The following is a 22,891-nucleotide window of genomic DNA, read 5'->3' on the forward strand; positions in this document are numbered from 1 at the left end:
ATGCTTGGCAGTTGCTTTAAACCGTTCATGATTATTCTTCAACTCTTCAAATTCAAGCAATTCACATTCTTTTAGGAAAATCTGGATCTCCTGGTTACTCCAAGTTTTAATTAACTAGTCTGAGGGTTTTTCTGTTTCCTTGGTTTCATTTTCCTCCTTAACTTCCTGGGGGTTCTAGTACTTTCAGTCTAAAGTCTCACTTTCTCCATTTTTATTCCTGAGTTTTCTCCTAGGATTCTTTTCACTTCAGCCGCAGGGCCTAATCCAGGGTTGCAGAAAACTGGCACTTGCTCTGCCCTAAGGGGATCTGGGAGAGTCAGAAGGTGCTGAGTGTGGAAATGTGTTTGCCCCTCTCTGCTTCTTGCAGTCTCACAATTTTGGAACTTTTATGTCTTAAATTTTACTACTTTAATTAAGTATTGGTCCTTTTGAAAATTTTCTACCTATCTTGACTGCATTAAGAGGAACAAAACTTTGGGCCTGGCCTTGGTATGCTAAGTGGTAAATGTTAGAGAGATGGGAGAGACAGCGGAAAGATAGAAGGGTGAAAACTCAGGAGCCAGGGAAGTCCTGGACAGTATGGTCCACCCCACAGAGAGCACCTCCACCAAGTGGCCAGGAGAAAGTCTCCATTCCCTCGGCATAAAGGACACCTACCTCTCAGTTTCTTCCACGCTATCCTCCACCTCTTACTGGTAGAAGGGTGGGGGTGGGGGTGGTCCACTGCCTCCTCTCCTTTTGGAAGCCTGCCTTACAGAGAAGTTCCCTGTTGCTCAGATGTTGGTATCAGCAATTGCTGCCTTGTGTGTTACGAAATGGGACTGCCCCAGCTCTTACCACATCCCGATCTTCATCCCATTCTGCCTCCTGGCTGAGGTTCAAGGAAGAACAGTGCCCTTCACAGTTGGCTTCTTTGAGACTTGGATTCTTTCCCTTCTGATAACGTAGAGGTTCTTTTTCCAGAAAGGATGACCCTTTGTTTCTGTAGGAAGAAATCAGAAAGGAAGGAATTATCTTAACTCTCAACTCAATTATAACATTTAATGTTTTTAAGTTTGAAGTCAATAAGTTCTATATGAATTTACATATTTTTATGAAAAAGAAACCCAAATAAACAGTATTACCTTGTTCTAGTAATAGTTTCATCTGTAATTTCTTTGATGCTTAATCAAACAGCTGAGTGAGGGTCCTTTGGAGTGAATGACCCAGATTTATCCATTTTGTCTTCCTTGGGGAGGTCTAACTCTGCCAAAGACAAACATGCCTTCTCCACCCTTGCTGCCATAATGGGATGCTTCCCTAATTCATGGATGAGAATCCAATCTTCCTCTTTCCTCTTCCAGAAGGAGCTTATAGACTTAAGCCTCCAGTCTAAAATATAAGCACCTAGCTACTCCAGCAATGCAATACTCTCCTTTGTATCTGGGTCACACTCTGCTAGTAGAGGTATTTGAGAACAAAATCCCTTTTTTATAGCATTTATAGAAAGTAGATAGGATTAAGATGTTGCTTATCCTAAAATCTTATCCAAGCAGGTCTGTTTGAGACCGTGGCAGTTAGGAATTGTAGCGGAGCTTACTCCTTTGAATTCTAACATACAAGAGTGATTCTGAATCATTCTATCCTTTGAGGCCTTCAGCTGCAAAGTGAATAGGGCTTACTTTCAATACTTCTTTCTCTCCCTCAATTTCAGCTCCTATTCAAGAGACAAGCAGCAAACTGTTTTTTTTTTGTTTTTTTTTTTTTGTTTTTTTTTGAGACAGAGTCTCACTCTGTTGCCCAGGCTAGAGTGAGTGCCGTGGCGTCAGCGTAGCTCACAGCAACCTCAAACTCCTGAGCTCAAGCGATCCTCCTGTCTCAGCCTCCCAAGTAGCTGGGACTACAGGCATGCACCACCATGCCCGGCTAATTTTTTCTATATATATTTTTAGCTGTCCATATAATTTCTTTCTATTTTTAGTAGAGATGGGGTCTCGCTCTTGCTCAGGCTGGTCTCGAACTCCTGAGCTCAAACGATCCGCCCACCTCGGCCTCCCAGAGTGCTAGGATTACAGGCGTGAGCCACCGCGCCCGGAGCAAACTGTTAAACCACACCTCACCTTGAGGACACTGAGACGTCCACGATGGCCAGCTCCATCTCTAACAGTTACAGTTTCTACTTTACATCACCAAGATCCTCATGAGGCAATTAGTCGTTCTCATGCTGGACATGCCAGCATCAAGCACCTCTAAAAGCCCCCTAGCTTCTGCCACACTGTATTTATTCATCAAATTCTAACCCTATTCAGGAAAAGGAAGGGAAACTACTGCAGCTTACTTGGGGCACATTTTTTTTGTTTTGTAAAGACGGGGTCTCACTATGTTGGCCAGGCTGATCTCAAACTCCTGGCCTCAAGCGATCCTTCTACCTCGGCTTCCCAAAGTGCTGAGATTACAGGCATGAGCCACGTCTGACCCTGGCAGTTATTAAAAACAGAAAATTGGAGGTCAACCTCCTATAAAATGTCATATAAACTCATTTTTCTTCTACTTTGCTATGTTCTTTTTTTTATTATCAATAGCTTTACTGAGATATTATTTACATGCCATAAAAATCACCCATTTTAAGTGTACAAGTCAATGGTTTTAATATACTTACAGAGTTCTACATCACTATAATCTAATTTTAGAACGTTTCCACCAACCCCAAAACTTCATGCTCATTAACAGTCACTTCCCATTTCCATCCTCAGCCCTAGCAACCGTATCTACCTTCTTTCTTAGACCCTGGCCTTTTCTGGACATTTCATATAAAAGGAATCATATATATAGTCTTTTGTGACTGGCTTCCTTCACTGGGTAATAGTTTTGAAGTTCATCCATGTTGTAGCATCTATCAGTACTTCTTTCCTTTTAATTGCCAAGTAATATTCTTGGATATAGCACATTTTGTTTATCCTTAAGTCAGCTGATAAACATTTGGGTTGTTTCTACTTGTTGGCTACTGTGAATGCTGCTGCTGTGAACGTTCATGTGCTAGTCTTTGTATGCATGTGTATTTTCATTACTCCTGAGTAGAAACCTAGCAGTTGAATTTCTGGGTCACTTGGTAACTTAATGTTTAACAGTTTGAGAAACTGCCAAACTGTTTTCCAAAGTTGCTGCACCATTTTACGTTCTCTCCAGCAATGTCTGAGGGATCACGTTACTTTTAATCAGATAGTTTATGTAGTTATATAGAGAAATCTCTTACTTTTAATTCCATAACTAGTTAATTGAGATGATCCCCAGGTTACAGGCATAGCAGCATGTACCACTCCTCTGCTTATAACATCTGGGTACAATAGCATAACAGCACTACACACCAAAACTAGTTCCAAACTCCATTTATACTGTTCCGATTCAATCAAAACTCTCCTAACCTTTAATTTTAGTGCAAGTTAACACTTATTTTCCCTTTCTGTGCATGTTGTTTCTGAGTGTGTTAGCTATTTGTTCTTTAAAACCAGAAAAGCCTGAGAGTTGCTGCCTCACCCAGACCCAGTGGTGGGAGATGCCAGATCTCGTGCCACAGTGGAGCCTGGTGCAGGCCCAGCACTGACGCCAGCAGGCTGAAAGGAAGGCAGGGGATGGCAACACAGACAAGCACCTTGAATGAAAGAAGAGCAAAGCTGGGGAGTAATAGGCTTACTTGTAAATAACGGCTGTTTCTTCTTCCTGGGATTCCAGAAGATGAGGAGCTCTTGCCAAGCATTTCAAATCAAAACTAGTATTGTTAAAATTCACTTTCACTTTTAACCTTCAACAAGATAACATGTGTGAGGATGTTTTAAAAACAATACTAGCTTACATTTATACAGAAATTGTTACACACTGACTGCTATATATATATGGGGTCCAAAATAACATCATTTCTTCAAACTGGTGTACATTCTTAGATGAGATTAGTTTTTTGTTCTGTTTTGTTTTGTTTTGTTTTTGAGACAGGGTCTCACCCTGTCGCCCAGACTGGAGTGCAGTGGCAGTGGCCTGTCAGATCATAGCTCACTGCAACCTCCAACTTCTGGGCTCAAGCAATCCTCTTGCCTTGGCCTCCCAAAGTGCTGGGATTACAGACATGAGCCACCACACCTGGCTAAAATATTTTTTGTCTATCTTTTCACTTAGCTTTTGTCCTATCCTATATCCAAACTGACTTACACATCACTTGTCAGATTAAAGTTTCTAAAAACACCATTTCCCGCATCTCACTCCCTCCTCAACTATACTCCCTGACTCCCCATTCCCTGCATGACAAACTCCCAGTTCTTTATCAGGCATTGAAGGCTCTTCACAAAATGGCTCCAACCTAGATTCACAGACTGAATCAATGACTGGTCGTCCATCCATTCATTATACAGACAAGTAAATAGTTGCAAACTGTGTGACAAGTGAAGAAGTACATGTATGTTCAGTAGTGGGACAGAAGAAGGACTAATCCATACTGCCTTGCAGAAGGAGATAGTTTGGAAAGACTTCAGAGAGGAAGTCTTAAAGTGGAATTTAGTAGAGTCTTGGAAACAGAGTTTTGCTCAATAAAAAGATAGGGAGTGGACAGTCCAGAGAGAGAGCCCAGCATGTGCAAAGGCACAGATGTGGTATGAAGAATACTATTTATTCAGGTAATTGTGCGAGACCTAGTATTGTTGGAGTACAGAGTATTAGGGAAGGAAAAATCAACCCAATCTTGTAGGTCATACCAAAGAGAATAGTTTTTAACTGAGGGACATGGGAACCACTAAAGAGAATTAAGTTGGAAAATAACATGACACACCACATAGGTTCACCCCACTAGCACCATACAACATGAGAGAAAGTATGGTGCTGTGTTTTAGAATGTGGGCTGTGGAGTCAGAGATCTGAGTTCAATTTCTGACTCTCCCACTTTATGGCTATAAATAAGTGGCTTTCAACCTGTTGTGCACTGGAATCATCTGAGGATTTTTTTTTTCTTTTTGAGACAGAGTCTCGCTCTGTCATCGCGGCTGGAGTGCAGTGGTGCAACCATAGCTCACTGCAGCCATGAACTCCTAGGCTCAAGCTGTCCTCCCACCTCAGCCTCCCCAGTAGCTAAGGGAGAGGTGCCTAGCCACATCTGGCTAATTTCATCTGAGGATTTTTAAAAAATACTGATGTCTAGGTCCCACACCCAGAGATTCTGATTTCATTTGTCTAGGGTATGGCCCTGGGTATCAGGATTTTTTTTTTTTAATTCCCCAGGATATTCTAAGATAAAGCCAAAGTTGAAAAATACTGCTATAAAATTGACAAGGTACTTAAGTTATCTGTATAATAGTACCTACTAAATACTATACCAAATAAAGTTTTTATGAAGATGAAACAAATTAGCGTATGTTTTTTTTTTGTTTTTTTTTTTTTGAGACAGAGTCTCACTCTGTTGCCCAGGCTAGAGTGAGTGCCGTGGTATCAGCCTAGCTCACAGCAACCTCAAACTCCTGAGCTCAAGCGATCCTCCTGTCTCAGCCTCCCGAGTAGCTGGGGACTACAGGCATGTGCCACCATGCCCGGCTAATTTTTTTCTATATATATTTTTAGCTGTCCATATAATTTCTTTCTATTTTTAGTAGAGGTGGGGGTCTCGCTCTTGCTCAGGCTGGTCTCGAACTCCTGAGCTCAAACGATCCGCCCACCTCGGCCTCCCAGAGTGCTAGGATTACAGGCGTGAGCCACCGCGCCCGGCCCAAATTAGCGTATGTTAAAATGCTTATAACAGTGCCTGGCACATAGGAGCTCAATAAATTATAATTGTTATCATAGATTAGAGATGAAAATGGAAATTTAGTTTATGGGAATGTTAAGGAAGGGGCAGGGCCAGGCACTGTCGCTCACACCTGTAATCCTAGCACTCTGGGAGGCCGAAACAGGAGGATCTCATGAGCTCAGGAGTTTGAAACCAGCCTGAGCAAAAGAGAGACCCTGTCTAAAAATAGAAAAATTAGCTGGGCGTCATGGTGCATGCCTGTAGTCCCAACTACTCAGGAGGCTGAGGCAGGAGAATCACGTGAGGTTGCAGTGAGCTATTCCTATTACTAAGCAGAGATCTATTTTTTTTCTTTTTTTTTAAATAATTTTTTAAAAAAATATGGAACCCTTCACAAATTTGCATGTAATCCTTGCGCAGGGGCCATGCTAATCTTCTCTGTATTGTTCCAATTTTAGTATATGTGCTGCCGAAGTGAGCACCTAAGCCGAGATCTGTTACCATTGGAAGAGGGGCAGGAATCTACCATCCAAGAACAATCACAGATACAAGATGGAGTTCGGCTGCCACAGGGATAAGGGAAAGGGACCCCAAGGAGCCCTATTCTTGAGGCCCAAGCACACAGGGCTTGCGTAAAACTGAAGCTAGATGAAAGAAACATAGAATGTTCCTCTGCCTCCACTGTGAGCCTTGCAACAAGCAACAGCAGTAGACTTCTCGGGGAGAGGCAAGAGTATGGAAAGAACGCCTCTCCACCTCTATGATGCAAGCTTGCAGGGATAGCTGAAAACTGAGTGGGGAGCAGGAACACTTGAGAAAACCTCCCTGGCACCCAGTCCCCACCCCAAGCACAAGGCAAAACAGCCTAACAACTAGAGGTATTTGAGGCCCGTAGTGCACCAAAGGTAACAATAGCAATAAAAACACTCAAACTCAGCTCAACATCTGACTAGATAAGCCCAATTCTCCACACTAATGATTGACAAAAGAGGCAAGTCCATTTCTAGACATAAATATTCAGTCTTATGCTGTTCTTTTACCCCAAATATCTGGCATTCAATCAAACATTACAAGACATACAAAAAAAAGCAAGACAAAATCACCCATTATCAAGAGATAAAGCAATCAAAAGAATCAGATTCAGAAATGTTGGAACTATCAGGGAATTTAAAGTAACTCATTAATATGGTAAAGAATCTAGTGCAAAAGGTGGACAATATGCATGAACAGAGGGAGAATTTCAGGAAAAATGAAAACTATATTTAAAAAATCAAATAGGAATGCTAGAAATAAAAAAATCATAACAGTGATAAAGAATTCCTTTGATGGGCTATTTAGTAGATGAGACACAGCTAAGGAAAGACTCAGTGAATTTGAAGACAGGTCAGTAGATCCAACTGAAATACAAATAGGAAAAAAATGAATGAAAAAACACAACAGAGGCCAGGCGTGGTGGCTCATGCCTGTAATCCTAGCACTCTGGGAGGCTGAGGCGGGTGTATTGTTTGAGCTCAGGAGTTCGAGACCAGCCTGAACAAGAGCGAGACCCTGTCTCTACTAAAAATAGAAGGAAATTAGCTGGAAAACTAAAAATATATAGAAAAAATTAGCCGGGCATGGTGGTGCATGCTTGTAGTCCCAGCTGCTACTCAAGAGGCTGAGGCAGGAGGATGGCTTGAGCCCAGGAGTTTGAGGTTGCTGTGAGCTAGGTTGATGCCACAGCACTCTAGCCCAGGCAACAGAGTGAGACTCTGTCTCAAGAAAAAACAAACAAAAAAACCCCACAAAAGTATCAAAACTCTATGGTACTGTGAGACATCATCAAATAGTCTAACATATATATAATTGGAGACTTAAGAGGGAAAAAAAAGGGAATGGGGCATAAAAGATATTTGAAGTGATATGGTCTAGAATTTCCCCAAAATAATGAAATACATAAAACCATAGATATAAGAATCTCAGAGGACTCTAAGATAGAAAGAAAAAGCAAACCTATAGACATCATAGTGTAGCTAATGAAAACCAAAGATAAAGAGAAAAATCTTGAAAGTACCCAAGAAAAAAGATGCATCACACACAGAGGAACAAAGATAAGAATTACAGATTTCTCATTGAAAAATGAAAATTTAAAAAAAATTATGAGTATGGAAAAATTTATATCATTGTCTCCAGACAGAATTTTTTCAAAGTCTAAGAGGTTCTATAATTCCTAGTATATTAACCATTACCTGCTCCTTTTACAAAATTCACTTTCTATGTATGTTGTAGGGAGTTTAAGCCACTCATTTGGAGTAATAAAGTGCCTGGAATTAGAAATTCTTGGGAATCTTGAATGCAGTTGGGCCTTCTCAACCTCTTTAAATTCTTTCATTGTATAAATTTTGCCTGCAGAAAGATTAGTAAACTAAATTAGCACCCTTAAATGCAATTGTCACTGGTCTTGGGCCATGAAATCACATAGTAATTAGGAACTAAGTACCAGTCTCACACTGAAGAAGAGTTCTTTTTTCATCATCCTTGTCATACTGTGCTTTTTTCAAAGGGTCACGAAATGGTGGGATGATAACCTACAAGAGAGGAACTTCTTTGAGGACTGGGATGCAGTTCTGAATATTAAACATTTTCAGTCTATCCTATCCATATGGATAAGACAGCCTATCCACATATGGCTCTTATGCCAGAAGAGTAAAGAATACAATATTTACAAACTAATAGCAGGCTACACTATGATGTCTATAGGTTTGCTTTTTCTTTCTATCTTAGAGTCCTCTGTAGATCATTTATGAGCCAAGGTATTAAAGGACCAAATCTATTGTAATGACCAATGTTATCAATATCAAAATGACAGTTCTACAAAAGAAAACGGCATTCAGCAACAGTAACATTCATGATCTAGGCCCAGTCAGTGAAATTCTACCACAACCTACAAAGGCCACCCATGTATCTTTCTAATGATAATCAGGCTTGTTTTTCTGAGATAATTATAATATAAATCATGGCTATTAGAGGCAAAATAAACAGTGATCAGTCTGCCCCCTAGAATTTTGCTTTTACAGAAGTTATGAAGAGTGTTACTTATAAAATATTAAGAAAACATTAATTCATTATAAAAAGAGACAAAAACAGTACTATCATTTTCAGGTTTTTGTACGTGACTTATTGACATATGAATAACAAATCAAATTTTAAATTTTAAATTGAAGAGACAAATAGAGAAAATTCTAGTTTTATCAGCAATTATAAGTCCTAAGACTCTACTATCTCTACTGATAAGCACTTGTAGACCATAAGAACCTAAATGGAGATATTATAACCCAGTGGTTCTCAAACTGTTTGATTTCAAGATGTTGTTGTTATGTCCAAAGAACTCTTGGATATATGAGTTATCTATTCATATTTACTATATTGGAAATTAAAACTGAGAAAATTTTAAATTATTAATTTTAAAATAATAATAAGCCTACTATATTTAACATATATTTTTATGAAAAAATACTATATTTTCCAAAGCAAAAAAATAGAAGAGTAACACTGTTTTACATTTTTGTAAATTTCTTTTATGTTTTGCTTAACAGAAGACAGCTGGATTCTCACATCTGCTTCTGTATGCACTCTGTTGAGACACATTGTTTTAGTTGAAGTAAATGAAGAAAATCCACACAGAAATATGTAGTTGAAAAAGGAAGGAGTATTTTAACAACCTTTTCAGATCACTGTGGATATTCTTCTTTGATACTATACTCAAACTCAACAGGTGGTAGTTTCTTAAAGGTTAGTTATGATGTGGAATCTGAAACCACATCAATGAATTTTTATACCTTCTACATTAAAATCCATGATCTGTCTTGCATTTTGCATGAATCTTTTGCCCATGCATGATTTTGTAACATCATGAATTGATCATCTGGGAAAAAATTTGGATTACTGAGTTATGTATGCAAGATCTTCCAAATGTTTATACATTTCATTATACAATATCAAATAATCACATTCATTAATATCATTACCAATCCCATCGGTAAAGTCTTTGAGTATTGGAACACTGTCACACTCATGATGGTAAATATGAGTTTTCCAAAATTCACGTTTTGCTTGAAAGCTCACATTTTTTTCATTGGCAACAAATATTGTCAGTAGTTTTCCTTAAAGTGACAGGCTAACTTCATTCATTTTGTTATTTAATAACACTGTATTATATTCTTCAAAATTGCTAAGAGAGATTTTATGTGTTCTCATTTACAAAAAAGAAGTAGCATGTGAGGTAATGTATATGTTAATTAGCTAAATTTAGCCATTCCAGGCCAGTCACACTGGCTCATGCTCATAATCCTAGCACTCTGGGAGGCTGGGGCAGGTGGATCACTTGAGGTCAGGAGACCAGCCTGAGCAAGAGTGAGACCCCGTCTGTACTAAATACAGAAAAAATTAGCCGGGTGTGGTGGCATGGCTATTCGGGAGGCTGAGGCAGGAGGATTGCTTGAGCCCAGGAGTTTGAGGTTGCTGTGAGTTAGGCACACTAGCCCAGACAACAGAGCGAGACTCTGTTTCAAAAAAGAAAAAAATTTAGCTATTCCACAGTGTATACATATTTCAAAACAACATGTTGTGCAAGATAAATATATACAGTTTTCCTCTTTAAATTTAAGGAGAAAAGAAAAAGAAAAACAGTTCGGCTAACAATATATTAAATTTTTTCAAGAATGGGGGAAAAAAGCAGTACTCACGTGTCAAAATTTTTTTTACTGCTTGTTCAAAGACGTTATTAAGTGAAATTGCATTTATTATTACTTGTGAGTGCATGGCAATGAAAAACATAATGGCACAGTTTGGTGACATGACAAATGGTTCTAAGGTGCCAGCAATTTTACCCACCATTGCTTTTGTACCATCAGTACAAATGTCAACACAATGAAAAGGCAAATAATATTTAGCAACTATTATGAAAATAGTTTCAGCCTAATGGACCCCCAAAAGGGCCTCGGGTTCTCAAATGTCCATGTACCTCACTTTGAGAACTGCTGCTATAGGCACAAGGTGCTCAGATTACGTTAAGAGGTCACCTATAGACATCATTTAGGCAGTATGGTATAAGAACAGAAAAATGGAATTTTGATAACTGCTGTAATTTGAATGCTTGTGTCCTCCCCAAATTCGTATGTTGAAACCTAATCACCAATGCAATAGGATTAACAGGAGGGACCTTTAGGAAGTGATTAGGTCATGAGGGTGGAGCCCTCATGAATGGTGCTTTTATAAAAGAGGCTCAGGGGAGCTTGTTTGCCCATTCTACCATGTGAGGACACAGCTAGAAGGCACCACCTGTGAGAAATGGGCCATTACCAGACATCAAATCCACTAGGGCCTTGAACTTGCACTTCCCAGTCTCCAGAACTATGAGAAACAGATTTTTGTTGTTTATAAATTATGCAATCTCAGCTTTTTTGTTATCGCAGCAAGAATGGACTAAGACAGTATCAAAAAGATCTGATTTCAATTCTCAATTTTGTCCCTTACTATCTGTGTTACTGGTTGGTATGTTTAAGACTCTAAACTCTCAGTTTAACTCTCACCTATAAAAATAAGGACAATAGTACACACACACCAATTTTTTTAAAAAAGGACCTAGAATTCCTGTGCAAATGCCAACAGTTTAAAAATGTCTGTGACCCAGGGCAGTTTTTTCAAGGGTTTTATTTTGTTTAATAATATCCACTATTAACAAAAGTATGGAAAAATGGACTCTATGGTGAAAGTTTAAGTTTATAAACCTATCTGGAGGATAATTTGGCAACATGAATCAAAATCATTCATACCCTTCAATCAGCAATTCTACTTCTAGCAACTTACCCTAAGGAAAATATTAAGAAATATTTAGCTATATAGAGAGATGTTCATCATAAGGTCATTTATAACAGCAATGGGCAAAAACAATCTAGATGTTCAAAATACGGTATTTGTCAAAAAAAATTATGGTATGGCAAAACAGTCTATGGTTAGAAATACATCTCTGCTCTGCTGTTTACAGCTGGGTCGCTTTGACAACCTATCTGTGCCTCACTTGCCTCATTGTGAATTACCTCACAGAGTAGCAGTGAAGATGAAATAATGGAAAAAAGTCCCAACACTTGGTTAAGCCTTCAGTGCAAGGTAGCTGCTATTAATAATAGAAGACCATGCAATGATTAAAATGATATATTTATATTTTTTTTACAAAGCAGCAAACCACAAACTGTTAAAGGAGAGGGAAGCACATTATAAAACCAAATATAATCCTAGTCCTGTAAAATAAAAATGTGTGCATATACATATATAGAGAAAGAAGTCTAGAAGGATATATAAAACATGTTAAGGAGTTAACATTACAATGAGTTAATTCTGGGCAATGGAATTATGACTGGTTTTTATTTTATTTGAAAATCAATTTTCTCACATCTCGATCATGAAAATGTATTACTTTTGTAACAAATTTAAAAGTCTATGAAATTTTTAAATATTACCTATTACCTAACTATTATACAATATTTTCTAATTTTACAGAGATTTAATTTACTTTAGCCTTTGGCTTTTTGTTCCTAAGATGTGGAAATGGGAAACTATTCTTTTTTTTTTTTTTTTGAGACACAGTTTGACTCTGCTGCCCTGGCTAGAGTGCCCTGGCGTCGGCCTAGCTCACAGCAACCTCAAACTCCCAGGCTCAAGCAATCTTCCTGCCTCAGCCTCCTGAGAACTGGGACTACAGGCATGTGCCACCACACCCAGCTAACTTTTTCTATTTTTAGTAGAGATGGGGTCTCACTCTTCCTCAGAGTGGTCTTAAACTCCTAAGCTCAAGCAATCCTCCTGCCTCAGCCTCCCAGAGTGCTAGGATTACAGGCGTGAGCCACCATGCCTGGCCCATGGAAATGGGAAACTATTCTTAAACTGTTTTTGCATGTTTGGGAATCACTAAAGGACTACTCATATATTAGGCCTCTCAAAACAACCCAACACATAATACCAAAGTTAAAATAAGAAATCTACCCTACCTTCAGAAAATTAGGATCCTTTTTGCTCATATAAAAAGGATCATACTCTTTTGGATCATAATGTTCTATAAATGCATTTCCCTATAAGAAGGAAATAAAACCACACATAAGAACAAGAGGAGCACAATTAATTTTGAGTATATCAAGACTTGAGAGTCAAACACAGTTCCTTTCTTATGCTTCAAAGTGGCATCAATGACAAATGCAAAAGGAAAGAAAAGACCAAATTTGAAATTATTCAAGTAATAAATATTATAGAGATGGAAGGAATCTACTTAAAATTTGTAAGATTTTAATAAAAAATGTTGGAACACTAAAAGATTTAGGAATTTGTTTTTAAATATTTACTAGTCACGTATCTCAGGTCTTTTATAATGCCAGAAGAACAGAAGTACTTTATAGTTTTGCAAACAATAGAGTTCCATAACAAAAGAAAAATATGTCCTGAAACTAGAGTCCAAATTTTTTAAAATGGTAAATAAAATAATTACATAGGAAAACAAAGAAAAAATGGTTCTAATGTACACAGTTAAATCCAGACCTACCCCTCCTCTCTATCCTTTCCACATGCCCTAGATTTAAGAATACTTTATAATAGGGTGTAGATTGTGTGTATAATATGGAGGGAGGGGCAGGCTATTTGGATAATTATAAATAAACAAAGATAACCATAGGTTTTAAACCAACTGAAAAAAGTATAGGGGGCAAGGGCAATATATATAACCTAAACTTTTGTACCCCCATAATATGCTGAAATAAAAAAAAAAAGAAAAAGAAAAAAGTATCAAATGATCTCTTAATACCTTTTTATTTACATGTTTTAAAAAATCTGCTAATTCCTCTTGTCTCCTTTTTTTAATCTTCTTATGTGAACAAACTTTTTCTATAATTTTCTTCTGGAGAGGATCTGCCACATGGTCAACCCATCTTTTATGTAATATCTCTTTTCTTCTTGCATTTAAGAAGTCATGATGTTGTAAATACTTATCTAGTTCCTAGTAAACAGTGATAGAAAAGACAAATACATTATCTTAAAGCATTCTTGTTCTAAAATTTTCTAAAACTTAAACTGCGTAAGTTTAAATTATTCCTAAGAAGAATCCACAAAGGCATTTATTAATTTAATAATTTATTTGTCTTCTACTATGTGACATATCCTATGCTGGAAACAAGGAATACACAAATAATTGAGACAACATGCCTGCTGTCCCTGGGGAACCAGACTAAAAAACAAATCAAAAGCCTGGAGCCCTGGCACACACCTATAGTCCCAGCTATTCGGGAGGCTAAGGCAGGAGGATTGCTTGGGCCCAGGAGTTTAAGGCTGTAGTGTACAACATTGTATCTATCTGGGTAACATAATGAGACCCCCAACTCTAAAAACAAAAAACAAAAACAAATCTACAACACAGTGGGAGGAGGGACAATATAGCAAGATGCATATATATGAGACATACTATATATAAAGTAACTGAAGACATAGAGTGGAGAAAAACCATTTTCTAGCATCTTAAAAGATTCCCCATTTGTTGTTTCCTCAAAAAGTTAAACATAATTACCATATGACTCAGGAATTCCACTCTTAGGTATATGCTCAAAAGAATTAAAAACAGGGACTTTCCGGTGAGACCGACAGCTTCTCAGAAGAAAAAAAAAAAAAAAACAGAGGTGCATTGGCTCATTCCTGTAATTCCAGCACTTTGGGAGGCTGAGGTAGGAGGATTACTTGAGGCCAGGAGTTCAAGACCAGTCTGGGCAAAAAAGTGAGACCCCTGTCACTACAAAAAATTTTTTAAAAATTAGCAAGGCGTGGTGGCACATGTCTGTAGTCCCAGCTACTCAGAAGGCTGAGGCAGGAGGATGGCTTGAGCCCAGGTGTTGGAGGCTGCAGAGAGCTATGATGACACTACTACACTCTAGCCTGGGCAACAGACAAGACCCTGTCACAAAAACAAACAAACAAATAAACAAAACAAAACAACAATAATGGCCAGGCGCGGTGGCTCACGCCTGTAATCCTAGCACTCTGGGAGGCCGAGGTGGGCGGATCGTTTGAGCTCAGGAGTTCGAGACCAGCCTAAGCAAGAGCGAGACCCCATTTCTACTAAAAATATAAAAGAAACTATATGGACAGCTAAAATATATATATAGAAAAAATTAGCCGGGCATGGTGGTGCATGCCTGTAGTCCCAGCTACTCGGGAGGCTGAGACAGGAGGATCCCTTGAGCCCAGGAGTTTGAGGTTGCTGTGAGCTAGGCTGACGCCACGGCACTCACTCTAGGCTGGGCAACAGAGTGAGACTCTGTCTCAAAAAAAAAAAAAAAAACAACAATAAAAAATGGGGACTCAGATATTTATACACAAATGTTCATTTCAGCATAATTCACAACAGCCAAAAGGTGGGAACAACCCAAGCGTCCATCAACAGATGGATGAACAAAATGTGGTATATACATACAATGGAATATTATTTGGTCTAAAAAAGAAATGAAGTTCTGATATATGCTGCAATGTGGACGAACTTTGGAAACAAATAAGCTAGACACAAATAGACAAATGTAGGATTCCACATATATGAAACATCAGAATAGGCAAAATTCATAGAGACAGAAACTAGATTAGAAGTTACCAGGTACTTGGGGGATGAGGAAATGAGGAGTCATTGCTTACTGAATACAAAGTATCAGTTTGGGGTGATGAATATGTTTTAGAGATAATGGTGATAGTTGTACAACACTGTGAATGTAATTAATGTCACTGAATGGTGACATTTAACCACTTAAAATGGTTAAAATGGCAAATTTTGTATTGTATATATTTTACCATAATTTTTAAATGATTAAATTAAAACAAAAAAAGGTTCCCAAAATGGGCAACATTTGGGCTGGGCCTTAAAGAATGAGGAGTTATCCTGGAAGAGAAGGGATAGCTGAGAATGAGGAAGAAAAACTTTCTATGGGGGGAAAAAAAGACAAGAGTAGACAGGCAGAAGAGTAACACAATGTGGTCCAAAAGGCAAGCAGCCTGCAAAGAAGCCTGATTAGGCTATGAGCAAGTTCATTCTCACCCAAACTGCTCCTCCGCCTTTCATACAACAAATGAAATCATGTGATTACTAGGATCTACATGAAATTCAAAATGAAAAAAATAAAATGTTACAAACCCTAAGGGGTTCTCTCGGCCACACCCCTACCTAACTTCAGGTTATATCAACTTCAGCCATTCAACCATTCCCAATAATAATTCCTTTCCTTTTTAAAGAACTCTAATGAAATTTTTTTTTTTTTTTGAGACAGGTTCCTGCTCTGTCACCTTGGCTAGAGTGCCGTGGCATCAGCCTAGCTCACAGCAACCTCAAACTCCTGGGCTCAAGCCATCCTTCTGCCTCAGCCTCCCAAGTAGCTGGGACTACAGGCATGTGCCACCATGCCCTGCTAATTTTTCCTATATATTTTTAGTTGTCCAGCTAATTTCTTTCTATTTTTTAGTAGAGACAGGGTCTTGCTCTTGCTCAGGCTGGTCTTGAACTCCCGAGCTCAAACCATCCGCCCACCTCGGCCTCCCAGAGTGCTACGATTATAGGCGTGAGCCACTGTGCCTGGCAGAAAATTCTTAAAAGAAAAACCAGATCACTCACTCCGGTGTTTAGTATACTTCACATGGCTGTTCTTGTCTAATTAAGCCCATCCTGCTTAAACCTTTGTTCTTACCTATGTATACCTGAGTAATAGCTAGTCAGTGTGTTCCGAAAACAGCTCTTCAGGATTAGCTCATTGGTAGTGACTCTGTGGAAACCAGCTAAGTCAAAGAAACAAGTGAGTTGAGGGAAATTCTTATGCCTGTCTGTGAAGGAATTCCCACAAAGTATAAGAAAAGAGGAAGTCCATTAAAGCAATCTCAGAGATCCCTTAAGATTAATCCCAGGTGCAAATGACTGTTTTTAATTCTTTCTATTTTCTACATTTGTTTACAGAATGCACTTCATCTAAAAAGGAAAAACAAAATTTAGTGGTTTTTTTTTTTTTTTTTTTTTTTGAGATGGGGTCTCTATTGCCCAGGCTTGGAGTGCAGTGGCTATTCACAGGTGCAATCACAGCTCACTACAGCCTCAGTGGTCTCCGGCAATCTTCCCACCCCAGCCTCCCCTGTAGCTGACATGACAGGTGCACACCACCGTACCTGGCTCACAAAATTTAATTTTTAATTGAGATGCATTCTATAGCCAGTTCTTACCTTGATTATATAATGTTCTCTGTATAATATTGATTGAATAGCTGCATCGGTATCTTCTTTAGCGAAGTTCTAAAAGAACAGAATTAAACTTTGAAAATCAAATCTTGAAAAAAATTAAATAATTAGTACTATCTGGACTCATTATATTTTGTGTGAAAAACGTATCCCTGAAAAACTCTCTGTAAATCCAATTTTTCTACTTCAAATCACATCATCAAGTGCTTTTTAAAGAGTATTTGACTCTCTGCTCTGGGCTACAGCAAAACATAACTCAGCTCACAGATATTTTGAGTCTTAGAATGGTCAAATGACTTGCCCAGAATCACATGGTAGTTAGAACCCACCTTTTGTCAAATCTTATAAAATGTTTTTACCTTTATGGGTTAAAATACATACAATTAGGCCTCTATTTGAGGCTTTTTGACTACATAAGAAAGACTGATCTTCCCAGCCTTTATTCTCACAGAACTAGCTAAGACAATGTCAAGGGTCTCACTAAAAGCTTAGTGCCACCTAAGGCAAACTGTGTACCTAAAAGAAATGTCACTGGTGTAAAACATTACAGAGTTTTAGAAAGTTTCTATTCAATTCCTGTTCTTCCATAATGAATTCACCTACCAATTTTGTTTTTGAAAATTACTTAAAACATAAGCTAAAATATAAAGACTATGGACATAAAAATCAAGGAAATTAGTTATATTTTTATCCATAAACTTTATAATCAAACAGGTGATTGGATATTCTCAAAATGAAAGCTCTTATTGAAATAAAAAGAAACTTGGTCTTAAAGTCTTCTTACACTCATTTAATTAATTTTTCCATGACAACTGACAAATTACCTGATCGACTGAAATAACTTTTCTCATTAGCTGAATGCTAAACACTATATACCTATGGGAAAACTACCCAGAGAAACAATGAGCAAGGAAATACATAAAAGAATTAGGGAATCAATCCCTAGATGTCACACAGCCCCTGGAGTGTTCCCTCTAACATGAGCCAAAGTAAAACATCCCATAGTTCACAGAGCATAGAGTTGAGTACTTGGAGGGGTTTTGTATCATAACTAGAACAAAACTGACCCCACAGTAGATGCCGCTGCGGTCCTGCCTAACAAAATTCAGTGTCAAGACCTGAAAGGATCCAGCTGTGTCCAAGTAACTTAACTGCATTCCAGAACAAAAACTGAGAATATTTGCGGGAAATAAAAAATATCTAGCACTCGACAAGGTTAAAATTCACAATGTCTTGCATCCAATCAAAAAATCACCAGGCATGCAAAGAATCAGGAAAATTTAATAATGAGAAGGAAAATCAATCAAAACTGTACCAGAAATGACACAGATGATACAATTATTAAACCAGGACATTACAATAGTTATTATGCCTTTAGTTCATAAGTTCAGGAAGTTAGAGGAAAAAGTGAACCTGTTGGGACAGAGGAAGATAAAAAACGGACCCAAATAAAACTTTTAGGCATGAAAATTACAATGCCTGAGATGAAAGATATACCAGATATCTTTTCACCAGAAAATTACAATACCTGAGATGAAAGATACACCCGATAAGATAGGCTATCAGCAGATTAGACATTACAGAAGAAAAGGTTAATGAACTTAAAAGCACAGCAAATGGCCGGGCGCGGTGGCTCACGCCTGTAATCCTAGCACTCTGGGAGGCCGAGGTGGGCGGATTGTTTGAGCTCAGGAGTTCGAGACCAGCCTGAGCAAGAGCGAGACCCCATCTCTACTAAAAATAGAAAGAAATTATATGGACAGCTAAAAATATATATAGAAAAAATTAGCCGGGCATGGTGGTGCATGCCTGTAGTCCCAGCTACTCGGGAGGCTGAGACAGGAGGATCGCTTGAGCCCAGGAGTTTGAGGTTGCTGTGAGCTAGGCCGACGCCACGGCACTCACTCTAGCCCGGGCAACAGAGTGAGACTCTGTCTCAAAAAAAAAAAAAAAAAAAAAAAAAAAAGCACAGCAATAGACGCTTTCCAAACTAAAATGCAGGGGGGGAAAAAAACTGAAAAAAATTAAGAGTATCAGTGAGCTGTGGGGCAACGTCAAGCAGGCTATTATACATGTAATTATACTTTCCCAAAGGAAGGGTGGGATAGAAAAAAATATTTTAAGAGATATGGCTGAAATTTTTCCAAATTTGTTAGAAACTATAAGCCCACAGATAAAAGAAGTTCAAAGAACTCCAAGCAGTGGAGAAATTGGAACCCTCATACATAGCCAATGAGAATTTAAAATGGTACAGCTGCTGTAAGAAAGTTTGTCAGTTCCTCAAAAAGTTAAACCTAGAGTTGCCCCTGTGACCTGCAATTTCATTCCTAGGTTTTATACCCAAGAGAATTGAAAACATATGCTCACATAAAAAGTTGTACACAAATGTTCAGAGCAGCATTATTTATATTAGCAAAAAAACTAGAAGCAACCTAAGTGTCCATCCACTGATGAATGGATAAACAAAATGTAGTATTCATACAATGGAATATTATTTGACCATAAAAAGGAATGAAGTATTGATACATGCTACAGCATGGATGAACCTTGAAAACATTATACTAACTGAAAGCAGTCACAAAGGACTGCATATTGCATGATTTCATTTTCATGAAATGTCCAGAACAGGCAAATCTGTAGAGATAGAAAGTAGATTAGTATTCCCAGTTGCCAGGGGGAGAGGGGAATGGGGAATGACTGTTAAAGGGTTATGAGGTTTCTTTCTGGGGTGATGAAAATGTTCTGGAATTAGATAGTGGTGACAGTTGCACAACTTTGTGAACTTACTAACAGTGAATTGTACACGTTAGAATAGTGAATTTCATGGTATGTAAATTATCTCAATAATAAAAGCCCAACAATAAGGGGAAAAAAAGTTTAAAATTGCCAATTTAAAAATGAGCAAGAGACTTGAACAAACACTTCACCAAAGAAGATATATAAATGGCAAGTAAGACTTGAAAAAATGGTCAACATCATCAGTCATTAGGGAAATACAAATTAAAACCACAATGAGGCCAGGCCATGCCTGTAATCCTAGCACTGTGGGAGGCTGAGGCAGGAGGATCGCTTGAGGTCAGCAGTTCAAGACCAGCCTAATCAAGAGCAAGACCTCGTCTCTACTAAAAACAGAAAAATTAGCGGGGTGCCATGGTGCAACTATAGTCCCAGCTACTCAGGAGGCTAAGGCAAAAGGATCGCTTGAGCCCAGGAGTTTCAGGTTGTAGTAAGCTATGATGACCCCACTGCACTCTACTCAGGGAGACAGAGCAAGACTTTGTCTCAAAACAAAACATACAAACAACAACAACAACAACAAAAATACAATGAGATATATATCTGTGTATCTTTTACAATGTCTCAAATTTAAAAAGACTATATAGCAAATGTTGGCTAGAATATGAAACAACTGGAAATCTCTTACACTGCTAGTGGGAATGAAAAATGATTCAATGACTTTGGAACATAGTTTTGCAACTTCATAAAAAGTTAAATTCATTTACCATATGACCCAGCCATTCTACAACTAGATATCTACCCAAGAGAAATGAAAGCATATGTCCATACAAAGACAGGTACATGAACATTCAGAACAGCTTTTTTGTAATAGCCAAAAACTGGAAACAACCCAAATGCCCATCAACAGGACAAACAAACTGGGATATAGCTATATAATGGAATGAAGTATTGATACAGACAACAATGTGGATGAATTGCAAAATACTATTCTGAGTGAAAGATGCCAGACAAAAAGAAAAGAATACATGCTGTTAGATTCCATTTCTATAAAATTTTTTAAATGGCAAAGCAAAGCAGTGGTGGCAGAGGATGGGGAGGACAAGAAGGGAGGGATTACAAAGCAACAGGAGGATTAGGAAAGGGAGTGTTGAGTATGTTCATTATCTTGATCATGGTGATGGTTATGTATACATATGTAAAAACTTATCAAGTTTGTACACTTTAATATATGCAGTTTATTGTACATCAGTTATACATTACTAAGACTTAGAAAAAAGAAATTACAATCTAAAACCAATACCACATATCAAATTTTGAGTGATGCAGCTAAGAAGTGTTCCAAGAGAAACTTATAGCTGTGTTATATTAGAAAAAGTATATAGTACAAGATTTATGATTCCACTTTAAGAAGCTAGAGAAATGAACAGCAAAGTAAATACAAAGTTAGTAGAGCAAAGAGGATAATAAAGAGAATGAAATAGCAAACAAGCAACAGAAAAAAATATATTTAATACAAGCCACTTCTCACTGCAACTACCCAAGGAAAAACCTCAAAATGCCATATTATTATACCTCCATAAAAGAAAGCCGCTGTGGTTCCAACCATTCTTTCGAGCTCTTGAGCATGGGCAGTGTGCCATTTACCAGATCATCACCGTCTGCATTTTTCGTTGTGGTCACAAGTAACAGAGCCCTTAAAAAAAAAAAAACTAAAAATTAACTTATTTGGTAATCAAAATTCACAATCATCTAATTTTCTCTTCTGTTTAATAATCTCTAGCTGTGGCATTGAACGGACATTGAGTGGGTTTTGAACATTAGCCGTCCATGCTTTCCCTAACAAGAGGTCATTGCTGTAGGCTTACGATGACGGTTTCAAAGCCAGCCTCCTTTAAGGAGGGAGATTCTTTTTCAACTAATCCCCCAGGCCCTTGGAGTGGCTGCCCACATCCTCCTAGGAGGTATCCCATTGAAGCCAGTGTGGCGATGGGCCTCTAGGAGTCCCATCGTCTGACTTTGGTGGCCGTGAATGGGGAAAGTTGCAACTCTCTGGCACAGAAACCAGGCCGTGCAACTTAGAGAAGGAAGGTTGGGGCTTTCGGTCAAAAAAGGACGCAAGGCCCTCCGCAAGGCCTGTCCCCGAGGGGGAAGCCGTCGTTAGAGGTTGCGCCCGTTCTGTCCCGCAGCACCCACTCCCCGAGTCGGCGGGAGGCGCGCGGCCTCCACCCCCGACCCTGCTCCGGGGCCTCGCGCGGCCGCGGCGTGCGCAGGGACCACCCTGGCCCCGCTGGGAGCGTGCAGGCCGCGACACACCTCTTTCCCCTAGCGAGGCCGCCAGGGCCTTCGGCTCTCCTGCCCCACATCCACGCCGGCCCCACGGCCCAAGGCTCCGGAGTCGTCCGGCTGTGGCGGGAAGGGGGTCCTGCCCGGCCCGCGCTCAGCTCGAGCCCGTCACTTCGGAATGTGGGAAACGTTGGCGACCAGTGTCTCCGGGACGCAGTTCCGCGCCGCCCCTCCCCCTTGGAGTTCGACGACCAGTCTGTGGGCGGCTCCGCGGGGGCGGCCCGGGCCCTGAGCCACGCGCCACGGCCCCCCTATCGCCCCCTCGGGCCCGGGAGGAACCTGGACGCTGCCGCTACGGCTGCCGGCTCTGGGCAGCGGGTCGTGGTTGCTAAGGCGGGTGACCGGCAGCTGTCACGGCCAATCCCGCCGCCTTGCCCCGCGTCCGTTGACAGGCGGCTCCCCGGCACGCCATCCCCTCGCGGAGGCCGGGCTCCCGGACCGAGAGTGGGGCCGCGTCCGCTCCCTGGAGTCCAGGGTGCCGTGTGTACGCCTCCCCGGCCGACAGGCCTGGCAATGAACCTCTCACACACCCCGGCCCCGCTCTCAGTCCTGCCCCGGGGACACCCTTCCTCGCTGGGGCCACACCCCGGGAAGGGAGTGGCGGGAAAGGGGCTCTGGTGGCTGTTGTCCTGGTGAGGACGGTCCAAGACTTGGGGATTTGTGCAGAAAATGTTGGTTTAAGTGCCTTAAAGGTGTTTTTAGTCCACTGGGGTGATGATCAGTGTTCGCAGTCGGCGCTGAAGCAGGTCAGCAGGAAGGGAATGTGAGGATTCATGACCCAGCACATCTCGTTGG

At 39.7% G+C, this 22,891-nt stretch overlaps 1 protein-coding gene and 1 non-coding gene across 2 annotated transcripts; both read right to left on the reverse strand.

Moving 5' to 3' along the window:
• Positions 1-689: 689 nt before the first annotated feature.
• On the reverse strand, positions 690-22,883 carry FAM228B (family with sequence similarity 228 member B). Its single transcript, XM_069493887.1, has 12 exons — positions 22,875-22,883; positions 22,376-22,725; positions 22,067-22,207; positions 21,326-21,446; positions 17,000-17,068; positions 13,569-13,760; positions 12,766-12,846; positions 8,220-8,307; positions 7,969-8,125; positions 3,671-3,778; positions 838-982; positions 690-746 (listed from the first exon to the last, which is right to left on the reverse strand). The coding sequence occupies exons 1-12, from the start codon at positions 22,881-22,883 to the stop codon at positions 690-692; spliced, it is 1,518 nt and encodes a 505-aa protein (XP_069349988.1).
• LOC138400359 (U6 spliceosomal RNA) lies at positions 6,116-6,222 on the reverse strand. Its single transcript, XR_011236256.1, has one exon. It is a non-coding gene; the product is annotated as a U6 spliceosomal RNA (small nuclear RNA).
• Positions 22,884-22,891: the final 8 nt, after the last annotated feature.

Source organism: Eulemur rufifrons, chromosome 19, assembly GCF_041146395.1.
Source record: "Eulemur rufifrons isolate Redbay chromosome 19, OSU_ERuf_1, whole genome shotgun sequence".
NCBI classification, from domain to species: Eukaryota; Metazoa; Chordata; class Mammalia; order Primates; family Lemuridae; genus Eulemur; species Eulemur rufifrons.